This window comes from Charadrius vociferus, unplaced genomic scaffold, assembly GCF_000708025.1.
Source record: "Charadrius vociferus isolate BGI_N301 unplaced genomic scaffold, ASM70802v2 scaffold185, whole genome shotgun sequence".
Classification (NCBI taxonomy): Eukaryota; Metazoa; Chordata; class Aves; order Charadriiformes; family Charadriidae; genus Charadrius; species Charadrius vociferus.
This window is the reverse complement of record NW_009648955.1, coordinates 5389589-5399944: the sequence shown is the minus strand read 5'-3', so window position 1 is coordinate 5399944 and position 10356 is coordinate 5389589. Positions and strand designations below refer to the sequence as shown.

Genomic DNA, 10356 nt, shown 5'->3' with positions numbered 1-10356 from the left:
TCCCTACCAAAGCCAGGTTGGTGCTTCTTTCTCCTCCAGCAGAGGAAAATGTAAGGCTGTGTTCAAAAGCCCTGAAGATCTGTGTGGGTCTGTGCGTGCTGCTGCAGGTACAGGAGCAGGATGGATGGCATCTTCCAAGACAGTTCTGCTGTCTTGATAGGCTTACAGTGTATTCAGAGCTTGGATGTGGTCTTGAGGAAGATGCTACGATAGCTAAATACATGCACGCAGCAGGCCCTGCTGGGCATGGCACTGCACAAATATGGGTCTGGATCTACAAAGGGATTGTGATGCCTCTTAAATATCATCCAACTGCCAATCAGGTTCAAAATCTAGGTGCTAAAAGTCTTTGTAAACCTTCATGGAGGCCGCTATGGTGCTCAGAAACTTAATCTCTGCTGGGCAAGTCCCAGACATGTCTGCAGAGCTGCTGCTTCCTTCGCCACGGTCTCTCGCTGACAGTGCCCGGGCTGGAGATATCCTCTAGATACTCACATTGGCATGAGCCCTGTGGGACCCACTGCCAGACATTGAGGTAATACTCAAGGTAACAGTGGGTCCAACTAGACTGTTCCTCAGCAGTTCCTGCTGGGCTGTCTTGGTGGGTCGTACTTGGTGTGCACATCTCTGTAGACACTTACCTCACCAATGCACTGCAAAAGGGAAAAAAGCTGTGTGAGGACACACTCTGGAACTTGAGTAACCTGAGGAGGTCCTGATCATCAACGAGCCGCAGTCTACAGTGAAATTTTGACACAGTGTTTCTAGTAATAGAGGAGTATGCATTTATTATGGAATATGTTTTGCTTATTTATTCTTTGTGAATTCTCTGGTTGCTAATTTTAAAACTACTGTGGAAAACTAGTAACATCATCCATGAGTCATATGAATGAAAATGGTGATGGGCTCTTGAGAGTTTAATGCAGCTTGTCTTGTTGATAAGAAATGAGAAACCCACAAGGAATGCTTCATTGCTTGCAGTTTCTTCTTCTCAGTCCCCTGTTCTTGGGGCCAAAATTGTTCATAAAGGCCTAAAATTTATGATGGGATGGCTCAGCTTTTAAAAACATATGCAAATGTTTCATCCAAGCTCTGGATTGTCTGGGCAGTGTCAACATTGCAGTGTATGCCAAGAGGAAGATAATTTAGTGTTTCAAAAGGGGCCTTACATGGTCATTCACAGACTATTCCACCAGCCCCCTCGTGAAGAATCATGGACAGAAAAGTATAACATAAGCTCAGAAATGTCTTGCATGCTACCTTATAGTGCTAGTTAAATGCAGATGATATAAAAGAACAGTTATTTACATATCTAAATCTCATTCTCTTACAGGCCCTGCAATTCCTGTTGGGGTGGATGTGCAACTTGAAAGCTTGGACAGTATTTCTGAGGTTGACATGGTATGTAATCCTCTTTTAAGCCTCAATTATTCCTAGTCATAAAAAGTCCCACCCACTTGAAACCTCTGGATTTCAAATGATTTGTCAGATGAAAGTAATTCGGGAAATTCGAAGAGGCTGATACTCAGAACAAGAGACTTGACAAAACCAGGTGATCAAAGTCTTATCTCTGTATCTTCGGATAAAGATTAAAAATATGAAGGAAAAGGGGACCTTAAATGGGAGAATAATCAGTGCTATGAAGGATCTATCACAATCAAAAATATAAACAGATGCTTAGGAAGATTTGAAGGTATATGATGAAGTTCACATAAGCCGTCCTTACTGCAAGAGTTTTATTCCTTAGGGGACCATTGAGTCCATTTGTTTTAAATTCTTGATTCTGGGAGGCAGATTAGAAATTAAGTTGGCAACGTAAATGAGAAGGAGCTGCTGCTCCTTCTTCACTACTGGGAGTAACCTCACTGAGGTGAATGAGTGGGAGCGACCGGGGGGAGCCTGAACTGCCCCCGCCGAAGTGGTGTGGGGGAATAATCTTTCAGTCACTGATGATGCTGTTCAGGAAATTTGCAGCGCGTTCAATTGTGATTTAGTACCTTTATTTTTTTATTGATTAAAAAACAGGAAGAAATACAGGCCGTTGTTAACCCTCAACAGGATTCAAAGTGTTCCCAGTGAAAGAGCGTTCACAAGCATTTTCCTGTTTGTTTTTATGGTTTGTTTTGTGTTATTTTTGTTTTGTTTTGCTTTGTTTTTTAACTATATGAAATGGAATAAGAACACTAGAAAGAGAAGTGGAAAGGGGAACATAGAGGAGAAGATGAATTCTTGATTCTTTCCTCCTTCTGCCTTTTCTTCCCTGTTTTTGGGCACCTTCTCTGGTCTAGGCAAAACATGAAGACTTAAAGGAAGAGCTTTAGGCCAATTAGGGCAATCAGCTTTTATTGTGGTGCAATTACATCTTCACTAAAAGAAGGGAGCTTGCCTCCCAGGATATCAACAGAGAGGGTTTGGGGGGACGCGTGCAATGAAGAACGTGGGAACTTTCATCACAGGAAATGGCTGTCTCGAGGAGACTTGCAGCTCTAATATATCAAGAAAATGCCGTAGCAGCAAAAAGACCTAACTAGTCCATGTGAATAACTTGCAATGCTTTGTGTCAGGAGCATCTGATTTCAAGAAAAATCTTGCCCATCAGAAAGCTTCGAGGGCAGCTCTCTCTCCCTTTGCTGTAGATATCTCCACAGTCCTATTTTCCAAGCACAGGACAAGTACTTTCCACAGCAGTTGCTGATTTATGTTTGGGGTAGAATGATGGTCTCCCAGGTCTGTCTGGGTTACGCTGGTTTGGTTTTCCAGCAGTTTGTCCAAGCATGGGCGTTGGCGGAAAGGAGAGAGGGCAGTAAGCATGGCCAGGGGAGCCAGGCTGGCTGTGCCTGCACTGGGCTGCCCTCCTGGGCTTCCTGCTGCAGGCAAGGCAGAGCTGCAGGCAGGACCTCTTTCAAACTGCTATGAAGGATTAGTGGCCTTGGAAATGGGTACCCTCGGTCAGGAAGCCTTTGCCTACCGCTGCTTGAACAGGCTACCCCAAAGGAGCACCCAACTGGAGATGGCTGCTGCTGTGTGCACAGGTGGGGGATGCTCTCAAGGCTGCCCGGAGCATGGCACAAACGTGAAATGTGCTGCCAGAAGTGAAGCACTTGTCTATGCTCCTTCGCTGTGCCTCCAGCTGGTACTATTGTTCTCTCACTCCTAAAACTTTTTTCCTAAGGGATTTTCCTACTCATCAATGGTGAAATGAATGCCTTTTCTTTGTAACTAGTGTATGTGCTGGTGAGAAAGGAACAAGTTGTCAGTGATTGCAAACCACCTCATTTGACTCACGCCATGAGAAAACATCCATAATTTGGATTTTGTACTTAGAAGCTGTCATCAGCTGCCACTTGGGCTTGATGGTGGCAGCACTTGGTGCCCTGTGTGATGGCCATTGGAGGCCTGTTTGGAGGGAGAAGGGTGCTGAAGGTGAGAGAGGAGAGGGTTCCTGCTTGGTGAGGTTGGGGAAAGGGCCACACCACTTACCAGGTGTGGCCCTTCCCATGCTGTCCCCACCGGCAGTTTCTGTGCCCCCCCCAGTGGCTGTAAGTCACGCTTGGGGGTGACTGGCTGATGCCACATCAGTCCCAGTTGCCCTGTGGTCCCATGATGGAGCTGCCCAGAGGCATTCTGCAGCTGTGGCCTGGGGCTGCCTGGCCCTCCTCTCTCATCATGGCTGGAGGGCTGGTCAGGGCTGGTCACCCTGAACAGCCAGGCTCATTTTTTATCCCTTTTTTTCCTTCTGGTGTGAATGGCAGTGCCTCCTAAGAAATCATCAGTTATGCCTCTTCCTTGCTTTCCTTTTTCCCAGCACTGGTCAAGGTGATGTGCTTTCCTCATCCAGCCCCTGAGGTTGGCTTCTCCAGTCAGGTTGCAACCTAAGCCCTGTTGGTAGCAGCAGTTGCTGGAAGAGTTTCTTTGGGACTGTAGCTGGAAAGGGGAGGTGGCCAGTGGCCAGTAGGGAACAGAAGCTGGCAGCATTCCTGGGGTAAGCGGGAATGGAGGCTGGGCCCAGTCTTCCACGGTGGGGACCTGCAGGTAGGTGAGCAGAAGTGTCCCTCCAGCAGGTTTCTGCCATGACCAGAGAGGGAGGTGTCCGGCCAGGTCTGCCTCATGCAGGGCAGCACGGCGAGGGCTGGCACTGGAGGCTTCTTTGACAAATTCATGAAAAATCTATTGGCAATATGACACTGTTGCCAGGGCAGCCCTTTGAAACGGATAGTTGGGTTAATCAGTTTGTCATTGGCAAAGCAAAATGAAGTGGCAGTGGTGGTGGTGGTGGTTTTAGGAAGCAGTTGCTGAGTAGTTAGGAAGAGATCCCAGTCTGTGTTCCTCCCTGCCTGGGCTTGGCAGCTGCAGTTCCTGTAACCACTGGCTTAATTGGCAATATAAAGAAAACAAGTGTATTTGATCTCTCAGCACAAGAGAGTGGGTTCAGCTCTGAAAGCAGCAGCTGCCAGGTTGGGATCAACAAACAGATGTTTTCCTTTGTGTGACTGAAGCTCCTGCCCCCTCAATGAGCTTAAGAGAGAGCTTTATTTATATACTTGTACAGTAGGAAGAACAGTTTTCTCACTTGCTTGCTGTTTGCAACAATTTCGTTCTTTTGTGGATAGATTGCTTAGTTTCTAGCCTGACCATTAGGCTAATTCTGAAAGTTTTTCCTCTTGAACATGCTACTGATAGCATAGCCCTTCAAGATAATTTTGACAGGATTGAAGAATCATTTCTGCAGGGCAGTGCTTGTCTTGGGGTCTATTTATATTCCTTCTAGGACTGAATATTACTGAGTACTGTAATATATTGATTGGGGTTTTATGTTTTGTTTTGGCTGAAATTATTTTGTCAGGAAAATCTGTTCACAAAGAGCATTGGTCTAGGGAAGAAACAGGAGTTGTGAGGGGAGAGATTTCATCTGCCTGGTAGGAATGAGTTTTCTGTCTGGTGTTTCGTAGGTGTAGAAAGCAACACTGACAGACTCTGGTTCTCTTCCTTTTTTGTGAAGGATTTCACCATGACTCTGTACTTAAGGCACTACTGGAGGGATGAGCGTCTCTCATTTCCCAGCACCACCAACAAGAGCATGACCTTTGACGGCAGGCTAGTGAAGAAGATCTGGGTCCCTGATGTCTTCTTTGTGCACTCCAAAAGGTCCTTCATTCATGACACCACCACGGACAACATCATGCTGCGAGTGTTCCCCGATGGTCATGTCCTCTACAGCATGAGGTAATGGCGCTGCTCCTAAACACCCCCCAGGGCTTCATTGTCAATTTTGCTCCCAGTGTGGCTTTGGACTACTACTGCCAACCCTCCTACTCCCACTGCTGTTGCACAGCCCTGTTTCCAGCACGTCCAGTACAAGATGCTTTACAGGAAGCTGCAAGAAACCATGCTGTGGGCAGTAACAGGATAATCTTCTCCTGGGGGGAAACATTCCCCTAATTCTTTGCAGTCAAAGGAGGGCTTAGTTGAGCGGGAATGTTCATCGCGGGGTCAGTGTGTGATTAAACTGGAAGCTGCTGATATACCAGATGGTGACCTCTATAATTATCCTATTTTGCTTCCTGTTTGTCTAGAAAAACTTTTTTTTTTTTTTATTTTAATGTTGGTGTAAAGGTTTAAGTTTAGTTTATTGAAGCTGAAATGGCAGCATTAAAGACACCCCATAGTCCCTGATTTTCTAGCAGGTTTGTTGGCTGGAAGAATCCTGCGGCATGTCTGTCATGACCTAAAGGGTTACCCTGCCTGTGGGTGTACAGAGATTGTGACTGGGTTTGTAGGATTCACAAGGACATGGAGGCTTTATCCTCTAAACTTCTCTACCTTATTAGATTCCAAAAATACCACAAAAATCACCACTAGCAAGAAGTAAGCTACCACAAAATCACCACTAGCCAGTACACCTATGATTAATAAAGTGAATATATGTGCAAATTACTATCAGCAATCAATAATTTAGCAACAATAAATCATACAGCAACAGCCAATAACAGCAATAACCAAGTAGGTATATATTATTACAGGTTACTACAAATTTATCATTAGTGGAGCAACTCATAAACAACATAACAGCAGATATACTTATGATACATTGCTTATACAGATATATAATACTGGTATCAAGTGATACTGTCATCAGGTGAACCAAATTATGCCACAGGTGGTAGGACAAACCAAAACAACCCCAAAAGTGGGCCGAGAGGGAGACCAATGAGACAACAGACAGAGCCTCACTTCAGAGATGGTCCACATCACCAAGTCTGGAGTCAGCCGGGTGTGAGAGTCCAAGACCTGGCAGAAAGTTCATGCAGGAAATTCAACCTATTTAGGACTGGAAAAGTACATGCAGCATGGGAAGTTCTCAGAAAGAGAGGCTCCATTTTGGCTAAAAATTAAGTCCTCGTTAATTACAGAGACATAAGAGGGAATAGGACACCACCACTTCAAGCAGGCAATAGGTATTGTTCATTTCTGGTTTTCACCTGGAACAGCTACTAGATGATGGTGTTTTTTGTTCTTTCAGACCAATTTTTATTTTCCAGGCTGTTTTCCACCTTTTCAGAGAATAAGTTGCTGTTACAGTCCCTTGGTTTTGCACTTATTGATGGTACCTTGGGATGTCTCAGGTTTCTAGGTACCCAGCTGCACTTCAAAGAGGTTGGCTGCACTTCTCAAGGATGCTGCAGCTTCCCAGGCTGGCGGGCCTTTCTCTCTCAGTATTTTTCAGCAAACATTTTCTTTTACGCAGTGATTTTTCCCTTCTAACCAGGCCACCTTTATGGCAGCTCACATCAGCAACCCAGCAGATTTCATTTCCTTCAGAAGAATGCAAAAAGAGATGCAGAGAAAGAGCCACCGCCAGAGGAAGAAAACTTGAGAGCTCAGACAAAAGAATATTTCCCCAGGACAGAAAACATGCCCTCAGTGTACAGTGACCTTTGAATGTTTTGTAACACAGGGATTTCTGTTCTAGGCTTTTTCTGGAACTTATTCAATTCAGCTGTGGCAAAATAATTTTTAAAAACAAGGGAAGTTTTTTTATGAAGTTTGATTCAGGAGGCTATTTCTCTTTGAAGAATGAACATAGTGGGCGATATTGTCCCAAGTAGGACAATATCCCACTGAAGCTGGGGACTCTAAAGTTCACTGGTTTCATAGGCCAAATATAATTCTACTGAATTTGTTTAAAAAACCCAGGACAAATTATTAAAATCACAAAGAAACCTCTGTGTGTGTAAGAAAGACAGTATGCACCATGTGGCCACTTCATTCTGCGTGGTCTTAATGATAAAAATCCTATCTTGACCAAACACTTAGGAACACTTTCCCTATTCTGAACCCATTTAATATATCCATTTATTGCATGAAAGGTCTGATTACTCACACCTTAACTAAACACCTAAAGACACTGTCTATTTTATTAGAACTGCATGAGGATGAAGGTGCCGTGCAGCAGGAGAGACAAGAAAGAGAAAGAAAAATGAAGAAGGAGGTTAGATGTAAGCTTGGGTCAGCATCAAGTGGAGAAGAGCAGGAGAAGGGTAGGGACCTCCTCTACAGATTGTAATTTAATATCGGTTTCCATTGCTCACATCCCACAGTTCTGATGCGCTAAAGCCAGCATCATGCCACTAGTTACCAGTGCTCAACAGCCAAAATGAAGGAACAAGTATTTTTAATGGAAAACATTAGCATTGCTCAGGTCTGCTCATTTGCCCACATGCAGAGTTTTTACTTTCCAAATTTTCTGTGATCTGTCAAGGAGGTGGTGTGACTTCCTAATGTTACCCCATGAGAGAGAAGGATGTGAGTGACCGCGGCTGACTGCACAGGGCTTAAAAGGATAATTTGATTCATAAAATCCAAGGACAACAAGAATCTGCATGATATTGGGGCCTGGTGGTGTTTAGGACACTCAGAATGTGATCCGGCGGCCTAAGTGTGGGTGTCCAGTGGCACTGGAAATGTCCTCCATGATATGTCAAGATGTCTTGAGATATCTGCATGGGGTTGGCACTGGGCTTTAGTTGAGGAATATCTTATTGCTGAGCTGAGTTTCTGTGCTGCCCCTGACTAACAAATTGTTAATGACCACAGGTTGTGCCACTGTTTAAGTGACCCCAAGGAAAGAAAATAGCACGTTGTAATGAGACTAAGCTGTGCGATGTTTAAATGCTACACACAACTGTGGGAGGTTATTGCTACAATACACCTTCCGGAGCATAACCCCAAAAAGCTTCTTTAAGTTTAGCTCATGTGGCGAAATTCTGCTCTAGTTTTATAGTCAAAAAGAACAGCGTGTACTTTTCAGGGGCGATGAGTGTGTAGGTCGGAGTAGGATTTGGATCACAATCCCTTGAACAGAAGAAAAGTTCTTTATCAACATCTGCAACGAATCTAGAAAATGGTCATGGCCAACATAAATTGGCCTCTGAAATGATGACTCACAGCTGATTTGCCCCTACTAAATCGGGAGCTCCACGGCAAATCTGTCCACAAGACAAAAGCTCAGTCACCCACTGGAAGACTTGTTATGTAATGTGCACAACTGGACTCATTTAAAACCAGGAGCTGTGGTAGCTGCAGCTCTTTAGCTGAGACACAAACTTAAGAGAGGTAAATCTCACTTGTTGACGACCAGCTGCACCCATTTTACACCCCCTGCCCCAGAAAAACACCCTCCAGATTAAAAGAATTTGATTGACGGCTGCAAGAAACTGCTTTTGATTTAATAATTTATATACTGGAGGAATTTTGTGGCTCGTAATAAGGTTGGTCATGTTCCTCTGGCTTGGGTCATTTTTGGGGTGACTATGGAGGGAACTGAGCAAAGGGGAAAATGAGGAAACCTTAATCAAACTGGACATGAGGAAATCTTCAAATGTAAATGGTGACATTATTTTATGTTGTTTTCTTGTAGGAAAATAGTTGGATGTAAAACATGGTGGAATTATCCATATTGACATTAGTATTACTGCAATATCCAAGATAGAACTTTAGTTCCCTGATAGGTATTGAAATTACAGCTTCCTTTGGAGTGTCTGTGTCTCCATCTTACTTGGACTTGGAGAATTGGTAGGCATATTCCTGGGGATCTTATACTAACATTACACATAATTGCTGGCTTTAAAGTTGCAGAATGATTTATCTCTGTTAATGTTCTCCCCTCAATGCTCCTCATAGAAACCAACCTTTCTCATTTTCGACTTCTAGGATCACAGTGACAGCAATGTGTAACATGGACTTCAGCCGCTTCCCCCTGGACTCCCAGACGTGTTCTCTGGAGCTGGAAAGCTGTATGTTGTGTCTATGTTTCTAGCTAGATATGCTCCATGCCTGGCTGCATACACGTAGACTGGACACATTTCAGATTACGGTCTATTTTAGAGCCCGAAAAAAAGTTCACCAATTACTGGGAGTCTTTCTATTGACTTACTGTGTTGGCTAGCCCTTGTGCTGCAAGACAAGTGAATTTGCACGTAAAGGATCTTTGTATGAATTTTAGTAGATGGAGTTTTCAAAAAAAACACCAACAGAAATGTTCAACATATACTAGTACTCAGTAGCTTGCTGATGAAAAATCTGGGCTAGAAGTTTTGCTCTGTTCATTGCTTCTGACAGGAAGGTGGTGCTTTCAAGTGTCACAATAAAAAGTTGAGTATAAGGATCATTAATTTTCTCTAAATTTCACCACCAATGAGGTTTATGTATGATATAATCCTTATCCTGCAAAAATCATGACTTGGGCTCAGCTTCTTTGGGAAGGAGTTACTCTGCAGAGAAATTGATTTAAACAGTGAGATTTTCATGGCTGTTCTGTAAACTTTCTCCAGGGTGTGCCAAGACTAACAACTAATTGCTTTGAGGTCCTCCCAGCTATTTAACTGAAATTTTCCTCTACAAACAACAGAACCATAGGGTAATTTAGATTGGGAGGAGAGTTTCAGGTTGGTCTTGAGGTCAGAGCAGGGAGTTTTAGAGTGTGTTGTTCAGGACTGTGTTCAGTTGGGTTTTGAACATCTCCAAGGTAATGGCAGCTCCACAACTTTACTGTGCAACCTGTTAAAATGTTTTACAGCCCTCATCCTGAAAAAGGTTTCCTGTTACTTGCTTGGGAAAAAAATCCCTTGCTACAGCGTGCATCCCTTTCCTCACGTCCTTTCACTCTACCTCTCAGAGAAAAGCCTGAAAAAAGCCTGTCTTCGTCTTCTGTATGACCCTCAGCAGGACGGCAGTTGAACCCCACCACAGACTGCTCTTCTTCCAGCTGAAAAACCCAGCTTCCTCAGCCTCTCATCGTATGCCATGTGCTCCAGCCCCATGGCCATCTTGATAATCCTTTTTTCATTCCCCATTCCT

The 10356-nt window shown here is 44.0% G+C and overlaps 1 protein-coding gene across 1 annotated transcript in view; it reads left to right on the top strand.

Moving 5' to 3' along the window:
- GABRR2 (gamma-aminobutyric acid (GABA) A receptor, rho 2) overlaps positions 1-10356 on the top strand; it is a 40817-nt gene that overhangs the window by 22092 nt on the left and 8369 nt on the right. The window contains exons 3-5 of the mRNA XM_009887502.1: positions 1334-1401; positions 5000-5223; positions 9211-9293. Of these exons, the coding sequence (XP_009885804.1) occupies positions 1334-1401; positions 5000-5223; positions 9211-9293 (375 nt within the window). The remainder of the gene's footprint in view (positions 1-1333; positions 1402-4999; positions 5224-9210; positions 9294-10356) is intronic.